The sequence below is a fragment of the Callionymus lyra genome, chromosome 10 (assembly GCF_982586985.1).
Source record: "Callionymus lyra chromosome 10, fCalLyr1.hap1.1, whole genome shotgun sequence".
Lineage (NCBI taxonomy): Eukaryota > Metazoa > Chordata > Actinopteri > Syngnathiformes > Callionymidae > Callionymus > Callionymus lyra.
The window spans coordinates 9,155,704-9,175,977 of NC_141827.1; the positions used below are offsets into that span (position 1 = coordinate 9,155,704).

Genomic DNA, 20,274 nt, shown 5'->3' on the forward strand with positions numbered 1-20,274 from the left:
AACACAGGAAACGGTGTATCAGCACAGTGCTTCAAGGACGAGGGAGAAAAACGCAGGCGTGTCCAGATGAACCCTCTGGCAACCCCGTGACCGGAACATTACTTCCTTCGAGAACGAGCCTTCGAGTCCTTACATTTTGTATTCATGGAATCCTCACTGGCTTCTAGCTCCCACACGGTTCCCTCCAGGCTCGCGATCTGTTCATCAGGCTCAGAAGACGATTTGCTCCAAATCCAGAATGGTTGCATAAGTACAAGTCTGTTTGCTGGTGTTGGGTTTGTTGCCGGGAAGTTGCCATATTCACAAAAATGTCGAGGATAAAAACACTAGGGCGTATAGGTATTGGAAAAAGAATGTGATATTCCAAGGAGCTCCTCCACAACACATCTTACATCATACACACATCTTACATCATACACCCCTCTTCACAATCAGACTTTAGCTCAGTTGTTAGCTCAGAACCACTGCTATTAAAGTACGACTTACTTTACAAGTAATGTTCCAAACAAAATATAGAGGCTGTCAGGTTTTTTTGTCTCATAGACCGTGGTTTAGCTTGGCTAACTAGCTTAGCTCCTCAGGTTTTTAATACCTTTTGGCTGTCGAAACAAGTCCAAAGGTTATTTACAGTCTGGCTAATACTTGGCAATAGTTTACCATTTTCAACAAACTAGACCCAAAGTTTATAGTCATGAAAATATTTATTCATGCTGTTCATTTTACTCATCTAGTGTGTTATGTAGTTGTTACTTGTTACTGACGATGTAAAGTAGTCGACCTTTAATGACCGATTCAAGAATAAAGGTGAATTCCGTCTACTGTATAAAAGGATAATCTTTTCCTTGTTCTCATCTTTTAGGTTGGTTTTACTTCACCAAGTAACCAAAGAACATCTCTGAGTCGGACCAGACATGAAAGACGTGGACGTGGACAGCAAACAGGTAAGAGGCTGTTTGTCGTTCTAAATATGGAGAAACAATCTGTTGCATGAAGCCAATCTCATTTCTGTGAAGAACAATACATCTTTTTTGAAACTTCGTCAGGCAATTTGCATTTGTAACTATATTAATATGAACTACTTTGACCACCAGAATGCCAAGAACCAGGATGAACCAAGGGAACATGAGGATATGTCCGACAAAACGTCACCGAACAAGAACCTCAAATCTCCCCAAAAGGGCTCGAAAAGATTGAGAACTTCCCCCTTCAAAGTGACTCTGCTGGACATCACGAGCTTCGAAGGGGAGATCGAGGTTTGTGTTGAAACACGATCACGCATGCGACATCATAGTAAGGGCTCGGGGCGAGGGCAACTCAACATGTACTTGAAATGCAACCTTGAGGTAACGGATTAGCTCTTGTGAAGGTTGTTGCATTGCTGGACCTGCAGTATGAACAGTGGCCAAGAAGCATTTAAATATGCTGAAGGTCTACGATAAAGGCGGAGAATAAAATTCTGGCCTGTATTGTTTCAAGGTCTGTACCTGGACATTTTTGTGTAGTTCACTGCGCTCAACCGTCACTGTCGAGATCTTTTAGTACGACCTTGGTAAACCACACAGCATTAAGGCTACCTTGGTCCGAAACGTTGTCGTAGTAATATATACCGTTATGTCCGCTGTTGTTGTGCGAGGGACTCACAAGGTAGACGGAGTTTTAATGAGTGTTCTTGGCGTAATATAAGTCACAGAGTTTGTTCCTGCCATGCAGACGACTATCAAAAAACACAACACAAAAAAAATGGATTTCGGAAGCTCAACTTTGACCTTGTTATACTCACGATATGAACCGTTGCCATAACAACGTGAACACCTCACTATCCGCCGGTGAAGAAAAAGAACTGAAAGCTTCTTCTTGGTCTTTTTCGCTCATCCGTGGTCAGGCTGTGGGGGCTGCAGCTTCAGCAAAGAGGCCCAGACTCTCCTCTCCTCAGCTACACCGTCTAGCTCTTCCTGTGGAACCCAGAGGCATTCCCAGGCCAGCTAAGCAACATAGTTTCTCTAATGTGTTCTCTTCCGTGGTCTCCTAACTTGCCCTAGGACATGCCCAGTCCAGGAGGCCTCTTAAACTGATGCCCGAGCCACCTCTACTTGCTCCTCTCAACGATTTTTTAGGCGCTGATTCTCAATCCTGACGCTTCACAACAGCTGCAAACCTTTCCAAACCTTTGATGTACAGCTGGTCAAATGTAAAATGTTTAGAATCTTATGGTCAACTCTGCTTACGACGATTCCACCCTACAGGTTGGAAAACCCAGTGCAATCTCTTGAGTGAAGTTCTTAAACCTTGTGTTGTCTCAGGGTCAGAGACAACACAAGATATACCACAAACACATTTGTTTTCTGGCCTATGGTTCACCTTGACCCTGAGATGACACAAGGGATACCTCAAACACATTTGTTTTCCGGCCTTTGGGTCACCTTGACCCTGAGACAACACAAGTGATACCATAAACACATTTGTTTTCTGGCCTTTGCGTCACGTTGACCCTGAGATGAAACAAGGGACACCAAAAAAACATTTGTTTTCCGGCCTTTGGGTCACCTTGACCCTGAGACAACACAAGGGATACCACAAACACATTTGTTTCCCGGCCTTTGGGTCACCTTGACCCTGAGACGACACAAGGGATACCACAAACACATTTGTTTCCCGGCCTTTGGGTCACCTTGACCCTGAGATAAGACAATGGTTAAAACAGTTTTTCTTTAAAGCTAGAACTCTTGAAGACTAAAAACAATAACAGAAACAAATGTGTGTTAGAAAGTATGTTCACTTACTTTTCCTCAGTGAAGTAAATGTGTGTATAAAGAATTAGAAGAGCGTGAATATGTGGAGGATTCTCGCTCTGTTGGCTACTCTGGTGCTTTGGCAGCACATGCTGGTGATGTTAAGCACATCAGACAAACATGAACACGCAACATTTATTAATTGAAGTGGAATCTGACAGTTTTCAAAGTGTAACACTAAGTGCGCCCACGACAGTCTAGAGAGAGCTGAGATGACGGAGTCTCTGCCAATGGATCCTGAGCCGACCAAAGCCAGTCTCTTAGGACGGGATCACCAACGTGTCTGCCAGTTATACCAGATTTTAGCTTTTTTTTCCCTTCATATGATTAGAGCTATGTCCTTGAAAAAACAATTTACAGGTTCAGTCACATGATTTACATGTGAGGAAACACTCAATCAATGTGCTTTTAAGCATCGACTAATATTGATTACACTTCTGTGGAATAACACTGGTCATGCTTTTGATAGAAAGCAAAAATGACAGTTAAATTATAAACTTTGTTTTCTCTACTACCTGCAAAAAAACAAGATGCTCTGTGCAAGACAAGTTGGTTAAAAACATACTTGATCAATTTGTTAAACTTGGATCAACATCTCTACCTGATCAACACGGGATTCCAATAAATAAACAAGGGAACCATAACTTTTCCTGTTGTGTTTTACATTTATACAACCGATTGCAAGTTTCTCTCGTCTCTGAATTGATGTCAACTGCTTTTTTTCGTCTCTATTTCTTGTTTATTCCATTGTATTTGACGTGATGCTTCTTTAGATGCTTACTTAACTTAACTTGTTTAGACTCTTGTGGAATGTCTTCTCCTTCCAAACATCCGCAGACATCCAGTCTGCAGCAGAGTCGCTGCTGTGAGTCACTTCTAAACAGGTGCTGCATAACAGTATTTGCTGCCAAAACTATTTAAAACAAATATTTGTCTTCCTTATATACAATATCTGATTAAAGTTATGCATCTCAATCCCCGAATACAAAACAGAACTTGAAGGTGGAATATTATAGCCAAAGATATGTTCAATTACTGCCAGTATTTTACAATTTCAGCGCAGTACCCCAAAAAAATGTGACCATAATGAACATTGACAGCTTTACATTTCCTCCAACACGGTTGATCTGACGATCTAATGACATTTTTCCAACAATCTTCCCTCCAGATACAGGATGACGTTGTAGATTGTTCGCCAAATATTCATCTCGAAACACCAGCCACAATATAAATGGGCGAGGGGCGACCCCTGGTGGCGTCTTTAAATCACCCACTCACTGTGTAACCGCAAAACTTGATCGATTACCTGACAATGTTTGACTGCTGCTGGTGTTTTGTTTTGCCCGACAAAGCAACAAACAAATGTACCGATAGATTCCTTGTGTTACATTTCAAAAAAGATACTTGATATTCCCTGCACTACAGACTAGGCCGAACAAAGGCTCCATTTATTGACCATTTAAACGCTTGCAGGAAGTACATTGTCTGTGAGACTTGATCGTTTGTTTGTTTTGATAAATGAATATAATTTATAAATTTAACAGAATATAATGTCGTTTTTATGACAACTGCCAATGCTCTCATTCCTCTCTTGATGCCTTAATATTAACATATTGTAAACTCCATCACATGATGCTGTTTTTGCTGTATTATCATATTTGAAGCACATAGTATAATAATAGTATCATGTCTCAACAGTTTTGCTTTGTACCCCCCCTTCTCAGAAACACTCCAAAGGACAAGCTTTGATGGACCTAGTATGCGAGCACCTCAACCTGCTGGAGAAGGACTACTTCGGGCTCACTTTTGCAGACGCCGACACCCAGAAGGTCAGTGACATGTGCATTAATCCCCGGGGGATGTTTCAGGCCATACACACCAGGTCCGGAATCCAATCTGTATTCTCCGCCCTGCTTCGGCTCAATCAGCTTTCTCGGGGAAACACCATCCATCATCCAGAGACCAATGTTTTGACAGCAGGAAATGGAAAGACTCGAACACTGGGATGAGAAGTGATGAAAAATGACACTAGACTGCTTTGGTTAAACAGGTTAAGGCTGGTATTGGCCTCACAATCCACTTTGTAAAACTCATTTGTAATTAAACGTCATTTTAAACTGGCTCAGAACCTACTGCCGTACGTGATTAGAGGCACATAGAAGGCAACACAAAACGCACTTTTGTCCAAGTTAAACAACAGAAAACCACAAACATCTTTCTATTCGTTGTCTTATTAGCCTTGCTGAAGGTTGTATTCAATAGAACAAACATGTAAATACAAGCACAACGACACAAACAACAGCTTTAAGTTGACAGTAAACCATCTTTAAAGGAAGTGAATAAGCAGACTGATCCATTTCTGCAATATTTTGAGTTACTATTTGTTTTATTATTTGCAAATACAAATGAGTCTTTACAATTATGTGAGTCCCTTTTGAACAGTTGCAGTTTCTGCTAAATCTGTGTGTTGTTCCGTCTGATTGTCAAGATCCAGGCACAGGAATCCGACCTTTTATCACATCATTACGAAACTTATCCTAACTTTGTTATGATTTGACACTTGAAAGTAATTAAATTGTACTTCAGGGCAAGATATACTTACAAATAAGATACAAATAAGATATGTGAAGTCCTCAAATAAAGAAATTTACTATGTAATGTTTAATAAAAATAAAATAAAACTTAATTTTAAGTTTCAAATAAGCCCCTGATCGTCTCTGTAAATAAACTATACGCGTTAATAACTGTGGATGTAAAATATAAACATTTACATCGGAGCTCGTCTGCACTCAATTAAATTGAATTAATGATCCAAGTCAGAAATGTTTAAATGAATGAATATAAACTGTTAATCCAGTTTCAATTCATTCATTAGTTATTTCTGATCGCAGAGAGAAAAATCACAGACTCTGGTTAATTTAAATATAATTTAAATATGTAAATGAGGGCATGGAACAAGTCAGCGATGAATTCTATGTTGATTGGGATGTACAGAGGAAAAGTCCTAGTATTCATGTACACGCGCAGATTCATACATCTGAATATTTCTGTACGTTCACCATTTTCTGGATTTGAGTCTGTGACCGTTTTTTAGTAGGAAATCCCAAAACTTGTTTGTACACGAGGCCCTGAATCCTATTGATATGCGGCGTCATGACCTTAAAGAGGTGGTTCATGCTGGAAAAACCTTTGAATGTGGCTGAATAACAACAATATTCGTTTGTTTTCGCAAACGTGTGGACACGTATGCCCTAATAATTAAAACCTCCGTTAAAAAATCGTGTTTCCTTGTGTTGTCTTTTGATAATATTAGACTTAGGTTCGATGATCCGAAACATTCACGTGTGACAAACGAGGAAAAGAAGACTTATATTCGGGAGTAAAGTTCGTGTTTGAAAGAAAAGTATTTCATCTTCTCAGCAGTGAAAGAGACATCAAGCATGATTCTATCTGATCTCTACAATTGAGTTGTTTAATGCACCTTATGAAGAGACCTCCTGTCTTTCAGAACTGGCTGGACCCATCTAAGGAGATCAAGAAGCAGATGCGCAGTGAGTGTTGAAGCCGAGAATCGTTGACGATCAATGCTTACCTTGACATGAAACCCTTCTCTCCTGTTAAATACAAAACACTGGGGTCTCTTTCCTACCCAGACTCTGCATGGAACTTTACTTTTGCTGTCAAGTTTTATCCGCCTGACCCATCCCAGCTAACAGAAGACATTACCAGGTAGACTGCAGATGCTTATTTTGAAACCCTTTATCTTAACCCCTGTAACTGCAGGCGTGATCCGCAGCTAGGGTTACCCTAGGAATGTCGCAGCTTTTCGCAAACATGTGCTACTCAACTTTCCCCCCCCCCCCCCTTTTTCTCACTTGTTTGGCCTGACAGATACTACCTGTGTCTTCAGCTGAGAGACGACATGCTGTCGGGCCATCTGCCCTGCTCTTTTGTCACCCACGCCCTGCTGGGCTCCTACACCGTTCAAGCCGAGCTGGGCGACTACGACCACGAGGAGCACGCGTCCGACTACGTCAGCGATTTCCACTTCGCCCCGAATCAGAGCCACGAGCTGGAGGAGAGGGTGATGGAGCTCCATCGGAACTACAAGTACTTCTACCTGCGCCGCCTCTTTCGGTCTTTTCCTCTCTCTTAAAACCATCAGCAGCTGATCAGTGTTCCTAGAGGAGTCCACGATGAACGTCTGAGATGATGGAGTGAATTTAAAAAATGATTCAATGGCCGGTTTTACTATCTGAATGCATATTTTTATTCCATATGATGTTGCGATTCATCCCTACTAGACTTGAATTAACAATGAATTATGTATAAACTTACCTTAAATATAGAGATAACGGTGTGTAGGTTTTCCCCCAGTAAGCAAAGATTTTCCACAATCAACCTGGAAACTTTCAAAAAAAGAAGTAGAAAATAATACTGTTGTGTCATGAGCTTAGGTCTGTTTTGAAAGAGGACAATGTATGTAATGAAATGGAGAAACATCAGATTTTTAAAGAATTAAGATTTTGTTTTGTTGGAAGTTGGACTTTTTTAGGGGTTGGAGATTTAGCCCAAATTATTTTTGTTGTTTAAGCACCTTGTGAAAATCGCTTTACAAATAATAATCACTTAATTTTAAGTTTAACAGAAGGGCTGGATTGTTTAAGTCCATCGGTAACACTTCTATGAAGTTAAGTCACTCCATGATTGGCCGGATGAGCAGAGTTTTTGTTATTGCTAAATGTAAGTCAGTAAGTAATTTGTATTTATATAGCGCTTTTCCAGACCAGGGTCACAAAGCGCTTAAACAATCAAAACAATATTCAATAAAGTATATACTTTAAAGGTCAAGATAATACTGATAACACAACAGGAGTTACAGAAAATCAAGGAAAAGCCTGAACAAATAAAAACGTCTTAAGATATTTCTTAAAGGAGTCAATAGACTCCATCAAGCGCAAAGAGAGAGGAAGATCTCTAAACATATTATTTTAGAAAAAAAAGGGGTTATGTCACACTTTTCAATCGTTTTTGTTATCGTTTTAACCTCATCACAGACTTGGATGAGTGAGTTTGCTGCTCTGCCTGCAGGGGAATGACTCCGGCAGAGGCTGAAATGAACTTCTTGGAGAACGCCAAGAAGTTGTCCATGTATGGCGTCGACCTTCACCACGCTAAGGTACACTATTTATATACAAAGTCATCTTCAGCACGCTAATATGTCGTTCTCTCCCACTGCTGCAGGACTCTGAAGGGATTGAAATAATGCTTGGCGTCTGTGCGAACGGTCTTCTGATCTACCGCGACAGGCTAAGGATCAACCGCTTTGCTTGGCCTAAGATACTCAAGATTTCCTACAAGAGGAGCAACTTTTACATCAAAATACGTCCAGGCGAGGTACTATGTGTACTGTCACCTAAACCAACGGTCCCTGGGGATTAGTTTTTATACACAGCAACAATATATACAGTATATATTGGTTTAATTATAGAGACTGAATATCTGCGTCTCCTGCTTTATAACTATAGTTCAGTCCAGGCACGGGGTTCTGGAGAATAAGTCATGACGTCTTGAAAATAAGGGTGAAATGACTGCGTTTTTAAGAGTTATTTTCAGAGATATGTTCAAGCATCTATTTTGGGATTGTTGGGCTGTTTGAGAGACATGTCGCTGGTAAAGGGTTTTCCAAATGGATATAGCAAGAGTTCCAAAACAGGGCAGGTCGTGTTGGTTTCTTTATTTATTAATCAAATTTGAATCTGTGACATTGATCTATTAATCTGAAGATTGTTTTTGTTTTGTGCAAACTACCAAATGCTAGCAAGAATTAACCTTTTACCGATGACATTTATATCCTTTATTATAAGTGGTGGACGTTAAGACCTTGTCTTGTAATTGCAGATAACAATATTTTAATGATTGAATGTATTAAATTAATTAATTATTATTTGTTTAAATCAAAGTTATTTGTAATTACATTGTAATAATGAGAGGGTGCTCCCACATTACTTAATGGTATAAAAGTTCACCACTTATATTACCTTTTCAATATTTAAAATGTATTTTATTTGTATTATAAGTTGCTATACATAACTTGTTTTCCAAAACGATGTCATCAACAGTGTAACTGACTTTCTTTATGCCGAAGTAGAACACATAACAAAAGTTAAAAGAGAAAAAACACAACAAAATGATCATTATTAGATTATTATTTGATTATTAGATCCATGCAGATGTTGCCTCTTCTTGTGAAGGACTTTGAAGGTATTATTGTTGCTATGCCTTTAGAAATGTGTGACAATATATACACGAGTATGTGTACTGTGATCCCCAAATGCATCACTACATTTTGAAATGCTTAATCCAATATGTAAGTGTGTAATTTATGATAGATATACACAAATCTCACACACTGGCCACTTTTTTAATGTCAACACTGACCAGTAAAAAAGAAAAACGGCACTCTCTGCACACATCTTATGCAACAGTCATGGATGGATGGATGGATGGATGGATGGATGGATAGATAGGTTTCTCTGTCCATCTTAGTTCATCCAACCAAGGTTAATCTGCCACCTGCTGGCAGGACTGCGTCTTTTAGCATTTGATGAGAAATGAAGCTTCTTTAAGTTGATAAGATTTTGACATTTTCTGAAATTATGTCAGATGGATTTCATAGCATGAGTCAAGATATGCACTTGTTAAACAGGATGTTTGTTGGGGGTCTAAGAGCAGGGGTACCCAGACTTTTGGTTTGCTCGACAGTGGATCTGTCATCATGTTGGCTCAGTTTTGAAGACTGTTTTATCAAAATTCAAATAAAATGATTCTGATCCTAAACTTTCTTTTTTTTTAACTGTCATTGTTTTCCGTTGTCTGTCTTCCGTCTCTAGTATGAGCAGTTCGAAAGCACTATCGGCTTTAAACTCCCCAACCACAGAGCAGCAAAGAGGCTTTGGAAGGTCTGCATTGAGCATCACACCTTTTTCAGGTAACATTGGAATCAATTCCTAAAAATATAGATACAAATAGAAGAGTTCTATTATATTGTGGAGTAGATGTTCATTCAAATTGCTTTTCTTTAAGAGGCACTTCAGATTTAATGATCCTTGTTAAAAAAAAAACACGTCTGCAGTAAGAGTACGATACAGCTGCTTAAAATACAAGAAGGTCTTTCTGTGCTAAATCACCAAGCATTTGTTTTCCATTGCCAATGATTCCTGTGGTCCTCCCTAGATTGGTTTCTCCAGAACCTCCTCCCAAGGGCTTCTTGGTGATGGGTTCTAAGTTTCGATACAGTGGCAGGACACAGGCTCAGACGCGGAACGCAAGTGCCCTTATAGATCGTCCAGCTCCGCACTTTGAGCGATCCACAAGCAAGAGGCTTCTGATGTCGAGGAGTTTGGATGGAGGTAAGTGCAACAATGATGCTCTTCTTAGCCCTAGAGCCTCTTTTGTTCTAGCTCAACACTGACCTCAGAAAATCCAATTACCTTTTTTAAATGCCTTCAATGGATGAATGGATGGATGGAAATCACATGAAGAACCCAACCAATGATGACTTAACTTTCTCAGCAGAGTTTTCCCACCCTCTATCGTCCATGTGCGAGAACCATGATGGCCTCTCTCACCACAGCATCAGGGGCCAGAGACGTCCCCGCAGTCCCTCCATGGACGAACAGGACACGGAACTGGAGCCCAGCACGGAACAGGATGAAGAAGACAAGGAGCAGGAGACGGCGAACGAAGGCAACAGTGATGAAAACGTCTCTCCAAGCAAGAGAAAGGAATTCAAGGTACGAGAAGGCTTTTTTAGCTACTGAAGAACCTAACTTTGGCCATGAAGAGGCTGGATTTACTTTGAAATTCAGTATAACCAGCTGGTTTCTGACTTGGCTCTATCTCGAGCAACATTATTAACTAAAGATGAATCTATCTTTTCCTAACATTCTCAACTTCTGTTTAACCTGCTTGCACAAAGGAGGAGTCCGAGTCAACACATGAGGTATTTGCTGTGTCTCTGCTTCTACACATTTCAACACGTTTGCATGAACGTATCCTGTGCTCTGTGCCCGTGATAAGATAAGTTTGTCCGTGTGAAACACAACACTGCTCATGTTTCTTCCAGGATGCATGAACTCATGATACCTATTATTATATAATTCCTGAACAAAACGCCTAAAAGATTTAACCGCATCGAGACCAACTCATGTAATTTAATAGTCAGTATTATTATTTTCAACCACATTTTTACAGTGCAAAAATGGTAATGAGGGAATAAAGTTGAACTCATTAGGCTCACCTTCTTGCTTCTGAACATCTGTTGGACCCCCTTCCCACTGGCTCACCAACTGTGAGGTGGACCGAAGTGTTACAAATCGCATACTTGTGTACTTAAACTTAGTATTTTTAGTGCATAAGTGCGTCTCAATTCTTAGTATGTGAAATGTAAGTAAGTAAGTAAGTAATATTTATTTATATAGCGCTTTTCGAGACCAGGGTCACAAAGCGCTTAGACAATCAAAACAGTACTCAAAAAAGTACATACTTTAAAGATCAAGATAATACTGAGAACAACACATGAGTTCGAGAAATTCAAGGAAAAGCCTGAACAAATAGAAACGTCTTAAGATGTTTCTTAAAGGAGTCAGTAGATCCATCAAGCGCAAAGAGAGAGGAACATCGTTCCAAAGCTTAGGAGCAACAGCCTGAAAAGATTTCTCTCCTCTGGTCCTGAACCGTGTGCGTGGAACCATAAGTAGATTCTGATCCACAGACCTCAGAGCCCGAGCTGGGGTGTAAGGCTGGATCAGATCAGTGATGTAAGGAGGAGCCTGACCATGAATAGATCTGAAAGTAAGAACCAGAATTTTAAAGTTGATCCTGAAAGAAACTGGAAGCCAGTGAAGAGTTTTAAGGATCGGAGAAATGTGAGTTCTTCTACTAGAGCGGGTCAGAATTCTCGCTGTAGTGCTCCATGCACACTAAATTGTCACTAAAACACCCACAACACTGATGAATGATCGATGGACGCTTTCTACCCTAAACGGCTGCCATCTTAGTGACGTTGACGTTGTTAATGGAAGTTACATCTTACAGCTGGTTATAATCATTGTTAGATAGTAGTAGAAGAAGAAGCTGTCGCGTCATTTCCTGTTAGTGTGTAGCAGCAGTGTTTGATTTGAGACATACTATCTGTCGAGAATTTGTTACTAGTTTGTACGTACACTGGTTAATTTAATTCATTTTGCATTTTCCTCTTAAAAATACTATTTTAATAAGACTGTGTAGATAATTATTTTCAACCATTTACAAAGCAATCTTGTTATGTTTTCTTGTCATGTGTATCCAGTGTCCAGTTATGCAATCGCTGCTGATTTCAAACAATTAGAATTAATGTTCAGTCTACTAATGTGGTCCCCATCCCTGGAGTGAGACATTTTCAACCGGGCCACACAGAAATTATTTATTTATTTATTTTCTGTTTTGAGTATTCCTGTCTTTTTAAAGATTGTATTTTATTTGAAATAACATTGGCCCCTGAAAAGTCATAAAGCTTGCTTTAGTCAAGTGTACTTGAAAAATGAGAAAGAACTATAAAATAGTGGAAACTAGTTAAACACAAACTATACATGCTCCATTTTTACTGTTGGTGTGAGAACATTATGCAGACATTAAAACGGGTCTGCGGTGCAACAAAAGGTTGTCCCTGAACTAATGCATTCCGTTTCTCTCTGCTCCCTGTAGTTCCTGGATAAGTCTCAGGATGTGTTGTTAAAACACCAGGCCAGTATCAATGAGCTGAAACGAGCCCTGAAGGAACCCAACAGCAAACTGATGAACCGGGAAAAGCGCTTGTCGGCTACGTCGCCCACCGGCACGCCGGAGAAGAAGATTGTGAGTCTGGGATTGGGGTTGTGTGTTCATGAATCCTGCTGTGGTTTTATTTTAAGGGCGTTCATATCCAGCTACCATTTTGATCTTTTTCGGCCCTTTTCTGGACCAGTTTGACAGCCCTGGTCTCAGGTTGTTTTTTTTTAAGACTATCAGACCTCTTTCAAGAAGCTTGTGTTTTTATCAGTGTATATCTGTATGTCTGCGTGAAAATGGGAAAAGACAACTGATTATTTGTTGTGAAGTTACTTCAGGGTTTAGTTTGTTTTTGTACTTACCTGGTCAACCCTGTTCACAACTAGCACAAAAGAGAAAAATCTGAAAACTTGGCTGGAATCAAGATATCTTTGTAATGGAGCCAAAACTGAGCAAAGCAGAAATGAAGAAAAAAAATCTTTATAGTAACATCACAAAACTAAAATGTCAGTGGCTACAACTGTGGCTGCTTTCTTCGCTCATACAGTAACATCATTTTACGTCAATCTGTGGTGTATCCGTCTTGGTTTTACCAAATCACGCATCAAACAGGAATCAATCAAAAAGCCTGAAATAATTTTTTTTAATGCAAATAAAATACATTGGGTTGTACGGTAGATTAGGGTGTACTAATACATTACCGATAAAAAAACAAGGGTTATAAATGTAAAACCCTTCTGTTGGAATGTTTACTGTACGGTTTTGAAGCTCAGGTATTTTGTCACATTGCAATTGAAAGATGGGACAATTGGATAAGTTGGGCAAGACGTAGGACAAGCGCACAGTAACGTATAAGGAGACGACGGCTTTAGGAAATTATTGGCAGAAAGGAAAGTGGAAAAAAATCGTAACGATGTACAGTAAGTCTTCCATTTACCAAATGGTTCAGTTACAACTTCATGTCTTGATTCAAATTTGAGCATTTTTCGGGAAATTCTAAATATTATAAACTTTCCATTTTTGTTTTTCCTGCTTTCTATACAAACTGTAATTAAGAAATGGTTATTTCTAGAGCACCTTTCTAGACTGTCTTTGATTATCATTTTCCTTTTATACCCCTTTTGTGCTTATTCTACCTTTTGTCTTCTCAGTGCTCTAATCTCCCTTTTTTCTCTGTCTGCTTTGTATCCTCTTTTTCTGTTTGGGCCAGTTGGCAGGCCGATTGGCAGGAAAGGATGCAGCTAATAGTCTCGCTTTTGAGGGTTTCATCCAGAAGAGCTTGATGACTTCCCCTGAGGTGGCACTTTTATACTTATCTTTGCAAATCCTGAGTATTAATAACTACTTTTTGACACATACATACAAAACGTTTTACTACATTTACATGAATGGTAATGGAGACGACTTAAATGAAAAATAAATTAAAAACTACAATGCATTAACTTCGACCAAATGTGTAATACATCACAACAGAATTGTTGAGTCAATAACATAAAATGAGCTAAATATGTGTTCAAAAGCACAAGACTGCATGAGAAGATGACTTGATTATCTGGAAGGCTGGGGTAGAAGGATCTTACTGCGGGTGAATATGGACATGAAAGCTGAAAGGAAACGAGTGTCGGGGAATCAGAGAGGTTGCGAATGCTAAGTATTATACTATGTATGCATATGTTTTGACATTTTGTGTATAATGGGCAGAAATACATTAACGATAATTTAAAATTGCAATTTAAAACGTGGATTCAAATATGGAGTTTATTTTCATTCTGTGGTTTCTGCATGACTAACAGGAAATTATTATGGATTCACTTTGATAACTTCGTCGGAATTGTTCTTGCTGCATGTTTAAAAAAGATAATTTTGCACTTTTCAATTTTAATTTCTTATTAGCATTAATCTGCCATTGTTGACATTAATTATTATGATCTCCACTTTCAAATCCATTTAATGGCTCATCGCTGCCCTTGTACATATATGTGGAATGTCAATCAAGCGGGGTGTCTAATTGTGTTAATCTATACCAACATGTAGGGTTCTCAAGAGAGGGTATTCATTGAAAAACAAGAACATTATCAAGATCAAGACTGGACTGCCAAAGATCAGAACAGCATAAATACCTTGTGGGAGAAAAAAGACAAAGAAAAAACCAAGATGATACACATGGAGGTAACAGAGCCTGATGGGAAAGAATCCGAAGGTTTTATTCCATCAACGCAACCAAGGGAGGTTGATGAACTCTCTGAACGTTGGCTGCCTGCAAAAACTAATTCCGTTAGTCAATTGTCCGAGAACGCCAACAAATGTCAAAGCACGTCATCTGGAATCTCGGATGCCTTGCACGGCTCTCGACAAAAGGGGCGAATGCCGAGCTTAAACATGGGAATCCCTGATGAGCTCAGACAAAGTGACAGCGATGACACTGCAGATGAAAACTCAGACAACTCAGACAGCAGTAAAAAGAAACCTTGTAAAACAAGAAAGAGTGACCAAGAATCGGGAAAAGGATACATGTTCAGGGTCAACACGTGTGAGGAAAGATCCGCTTTAAGAAGCTGTGATGTCTTGGGTCAGAAAGCTCAGATAGAAGATGGGAAAGTGAGTCACGAAGGGTCAGAAAAAGTGGAGGCCGGGTCAGTGAATGGGCCCGGAAGGTTCGAGAAATCAATAGGAAGTGTTAAGGCAGAACATGGGATCAAGATAAGGGGCCTCATCGACAACAGGGAGCTGGCAGAAGTGAAGCTGCGACAGGTGAAGACGCACGAGAGAAAGACCACTAGCTCCGGAGCAGAGGATTTTGAGGGATTCTTGGGCGAAAGAGGGCAGAGGACATCACTACATCGCTTGTCGGGGAGCCATCAGTCAGAAATCACACGCATCGTCCCTTTGAAGCCGGAGCCGTCGTCATGCAAAGAGGAGTGTACAGGGCAGGGCGAACGAGAACAGGGCATGAGGAAAGAATACCGCTGGTCAGTCGGCTCTCCTAATGGATCTTCATGTACGAACTGGACCAAAGTCTCCTCATTTAATCCAGGGTTTGCGGCCGAAGTCGAAAGCAGCCCAAAGCAAGATTATCCTGAGGACCGCTGTCGGTCGGTTCAAGGTGCTTCAGAGAGTAGACCGTTTCCTACCAAAACGTCAGTGCTTCCCAAAATGGCGCCGCCTGTTCCGCCAGTGAAGACTCAGAGGGCCAGGGAGTCCCGGCTCATACTTCGGAACAGCCAGAATGTCGTCAAGGAGAGGAGCCTCGATTCGGTCAAGAAGAGACTCTCGGTAACTTTGCCCGGCAAACCGTCATTGGAAAGATAACATGAGCATGAGCATCAAGTCAACTTGCATGTCAGTTTTACCACCCTCTTTTCTATTAGTGCGTCGTAGCATCAGTATTGCATATTTGGGAAGAGTGTGCAAGGCATCTCAATCAATGTTCACCATATTATCTTGCACATTGGAACTGCCAACATCTACAGTTTAATATTTCACAAGATAATTGCTAATCAAAATGGTTGTGGTTCAACATGTATAATCCTACTTTTTCTGGTTTTGTGTGTTACATGTGGAATTTCAATGTTTCAAGTTTGACTAGTTGCTGTGACAGTTTCGTAGTAGTGCTCAAGAATTGTAGGAATAGTACATGGGTCATTCTTCAAAACGGTGCCATTGCATTTCCTTCTATGATACTACTATGTACATTTTAATGCAATGAACCCAAGGATCTAAAAGATTTTCTACATACACCAACTAACCATTTTTCTACAATATTGTTCACAAATCTGTCTAAATCTGTGATAATGAACTTCTCCTTTGCTGAGATAATCCATCCCACCTCACATGTGTGAAGTCAGGCATAGAGTTGATCTGATTGTTGTGGTATGTTGGTTCACTTTCTTCAATGGCTGTGCGAAGTTGTTGTTGTTGTCGTATACGCCGATCCAGAGCCTCCCTAACATACTCTATGGTTGTCATGTCCGGTGAGTTTGGTGTCCATGCAAGAACTGGGATGTTTTATGGCAAACAATGGGCCTCAGGATCTCATCATGATATCTCTGTGCATTTACAATGACATCAATAAAATGCTCCTAGTCCATAACATACGCCTACCAATACCATTACCCCACCATAAGCCACTCGATCCAAATCATTGACATCAGAAAACCGCTCACCCACACAATGCCACACACGCTTTCTGCCATCTGAACAGTGAAAACCTTGATTCATCCGTGAAGAGAACATCTCTCAAACGTGCCAGACACCACTGAATGTGAGCATTTGCCCACTCAAGTAGGTTACACAATGAGGAACTGGAGTCAGGTCAGGCCGACGAGCGTGAAGATGAGCTTCCCTGAGGCGGTTTCTGACATTTTGTGTAGAAATTCTTTGGTCATGCGAACCGATTGTTGCAGCATCTGTCCGAGTGGCTGGTCTCAGACGATCTTAGAGGTGAACGTGCTGGATGTAGAGGTCCTGGGCTGGTGTGGTTACAAGTGGTGTGTGTTTGTGAGGCTGGTTGGACGTACTGCCAAATTCTCTGAAACATTCAATTCACGAGCAACACATTCCTGCTCTCTGCATGCCTATCGCACGCTCCCTCAAAAATTGCGATGTCTTTGGCATTGTGCCGTGTGACACAGCTGAACATTTTAGAATGGTCTTTTACTCTGTGGCCAGTCGAAGACACACCTGTGCAATATTCATGCTGTCTGGCAACTTGATATGCCACACCTGTGAGGTGGGATGGATTATCTTAGCAAATGGGATGTGTTCACTATCTCAGATTTGTGAACAATATGTAAGAGTTATTTTGTGTATGTAGAAAATGCTTTAAATCTTATGTTCATCTAATACAAAATGGGAACAAAAACAAAAGTGTTGCATATAGTTTTTTGTTCATATATATATATATATATATATATATATATGCACATTATACATATACATATACATATATGTGTGTGTGTGTGTGTATATAGCTTTGAGTGGTAGACTAGACTGAACAATAATAGTCATACTCATGGGATGATAAAAAACAATACTTAAAATAAAATGTTTATTTATGCCGATTAGCACTCTGGTCCTGGTTTGCTGCTTTCATTTCATACTTTCCATCATAAGGTGCTTGTGCGGGTTTGGTAGTGGAATGAAAAAAACTAAGCGCTTTTCTGTCATTTGAAGGCCAGTGACACGTGTTTTTGGACAGCTGAGAATTTTATTTTAATGCTTTTTTTGTAGAAGCTTTGTGACAGCATGCCTTTTTTTTTTGCTTCAGCCAAATTCTATTGAACTTGGCTTTAGGGATGCACTGATAAGTTAGTGGATATTGGGAGATCTCCAATAACACTAGACATGTTTAAACTGACTCTGGTACCTCAGTACTTCGAGTCAGACCTATTAAAGTGTGACTTTGAATTATCTCACATTTGTGTAAAGTCTCTGACTGAAAGATGATCTAAGTTTGAAGGATTTAACTGAGCATACATAGTGAACAAAGGGCCATTTTTAGCCCACTTAAGGTAACCTATTTGGATTGAACATATATAGACTGAAAAGAAAAACAATCTTAAAATCTTAAAACTTGTTGTAAATGTTGTAAAATGTACTCGTTTCACTTCACAAAATGATTCAGTGCATCCCGGTTTGCTTATGTAACCATTGTTATCTGCCTGTGTCTTTGTGCTCTCAATTAACACTTTCAAATGTGGAACCAAACCCACGGTGACCACATGAAAGTGAAAGATATTCAGAATATACTTGGTCAAGGAATGTTTATAATACACAATTGAGCTTGAAAATATGTCAAGCTAACTCTAGAATATCCTCCCTTTTCTGTGCAGGAGCCGGTCTCTGCTCCTTCCATCTATGAAGAGTCTTACGCTGATTTTAAGGTTTCTTATTTGCACTTGCATGCCTCTCCTCATCTTCGCAGGCAGAGATACTTTGACATATTATATAGTTGTTATAAATGAGTGTTTTCATTCAACCTTAAAAATAAAAACATCTTGTTTTAAATGTATTGCGACAGAAATAGAGTCTCCATATAGATCTAATCCCATCGTCCACTATGGAGTATGTTAGTTCTTTCATCACCATAATCATTGCCATTTTCACCATCTGGCCGTGACCTCCAGCTGCTCTTGTGTCCTGCTATAGAGTCAGATGAGTGAGATGAGACCCCAGGAGCAGGAGCGTGACTCAGTGGCCTCCGTGAGAGAAGCTCAGCTAGTCATAGAGCGTAAGTGCTCCAGCAAGACGGTCAGCTCCACGTCCAGCCTGGAAGCCGAGGTAGACTTCACCGTCGTCACCGACCTCAGTCCCTGCATGGAGGACCTCTCCAGAGAGCCTAAAGTGCGTCGGGAGGACTTTGAGGAGACGTCCAGGTTCTACTCGTCCCGGCTGATGGGCTCTCCAGAAAGATACTCGGATGAGCAGCTTACCATGGAGGTAGCGCTTCATCCCGAGCTCACTCCGTTTGTGTTGTGACTAAACAATCTTTGTATTTGTTGAACTCGACAATATGTTTCCATTGCTCGAGCTTCCTTGTATATGTTGCCACCATCATCTACATTCAAAGATGAACGTATGAAGGTTCAGACGTGTCCCTCACTAGTGTTCTTTGATGATGACCGACATGTAGATGTGACCTCTAACCTCCATATGTGTGTCTCGCACTCAGCCTCCCTTGATAAGCCGAGAACCCGGTGCGATGGCCACGACCCATATGTTGAAGATCGGCGACGGCAGAGCGGCGACTGGCGTGAACTGCTCAGAGGTCCACTCACAGATCATGAACGTCTCTCCTCAGGTAAGATGAACGTATAGACGGCAGTGATGAGAACATCTTCAGTTTCTTTCCTTTCCCTTGTTTGAGGATTTGCTTCCCTTTGACCTTTGAACTGGTCCAGAAAAGGGCTGATACGATGCAGGTCTTGGATCCACGTATATTTGAACAATCAGGGGCCTCATGTACTAAGAGGTCGTACGCACAAAAAACGTGCGGACATACTTATCCACGTCAAAGTTCATATGTATCAAATAATGAAAAAAGCGCCAAAAGGTTGGACTTCCCGACAGGTTTGTAGATGGCGTGCGTCATTATTTACTGCTCTGATGCATGTCAGCCTCTCTAGTCATGTTAAGATGTTCACATCAGAGTTACATGGACGATCAATATTGATCAAAAACTAACACACACACACATACACACAAGTGTTTGTAGTGACACGAGTGGATATTCAATTATTCACAAACGTATAAATATGTTCTCATTCACCAAACGGATGATCTGTATTTATTAAGTCAACATCGATTGTTTTATACATTAATCTGCCATTTCACGCTATTCAGAAAAGATGTAAAGGAATTATGAGCTTGTTTTTATAATATAACGAACAAAATGATCAGCGTCTGATGCTTCAAGTCTTTCTCTACGAGAGTTCTTGTCAAACAACATCACGTCAGTTTGATCAAAGTCAAGCTGCAGAATGAAAGCAGCTGAAGTTTCCCTCATGCGATCGAAGCGATCCCCTTAAAAAACACCGTCACATACTTTGTTATTTTGTTATTTGTAAACAAAATGCTTTATTTTTGTATATGTGGCAAGAATTTGCGCAACACATATGAAGCTCAGACGATCAGACCATTTTAATCATCATCATCATCATCATCATCACTACTCAGT

General features: G+C 40.3%; 1 protein-coding gene across 1 annotated transcript in view; it reads left to right on the forward strand.

The window, feature by feature from the left end:
- Positions 1–20,274, forward strand: part of LOC148070178 (uncharacterized) — a 41,958-nt gene that overhangs the window by 16,359 nt on the left and 5,325 nt on the right. The window contains exons 2-19 of the mRNA XM_087800940.1: positions 860–941; positions 1,092–1,253; positions 4,514–4,618; positions 6,298–6,340; positions 6,443–6,518; positions 6,681–6,899; positions 7,881–7,968; positions 8,034–8,186; positions 9,683–9,780; positions 10,026–10,201; positions 10,365–10,585; positions 10,771–10,794; positions 12,537–12,686; positions 13,810–13,896; positions 14,634–15,872; positions 18,431–18,481; positions 18,747–19,037; positions 19,270–19,398. Coding sequence (XP_087657066.1) covers positions 912–941; positions 1,092–1,253; positions 4,514–4,618; positions 6,298–6,340; positions 6,443–6,518; positions 6,681–6,899; positions 7,881–7,968; positions 8,034–8,186; positions 9,683–9,780; positions 10,026–10,201; positions 10,365–10,585; positions 10,771–10,794; positions 12,537–12,686; positions 13,810–13,896; positions 14,634–15,872; positions 18,431–18,481; positions 18,747–19,037; positions 19,270–19,398 — 3,342 coding nt within the window. The 5' untranslated portion in view covers positions 860–911. The remainder of the gene's footprint in view (positions 1–859; positions 942–1,091; positions 1,254–4,513; positions 4,619–6,297; positions 6,341–6,442; positions 6,519–6,680; positions 6,900–7,880; positions 7,969–8,033; positions 8,187–9,682; positions 9,781–10,025; positions 10,202–10,364; positions 10,586–10,770; positions 10,795–12,536; positions 12,687–13,809; positions 13,897–14,633; positions 15,873–18,430; positions 18,482–18,746; positions 19,038–19,269; positions 19,399–20,274) is intronic.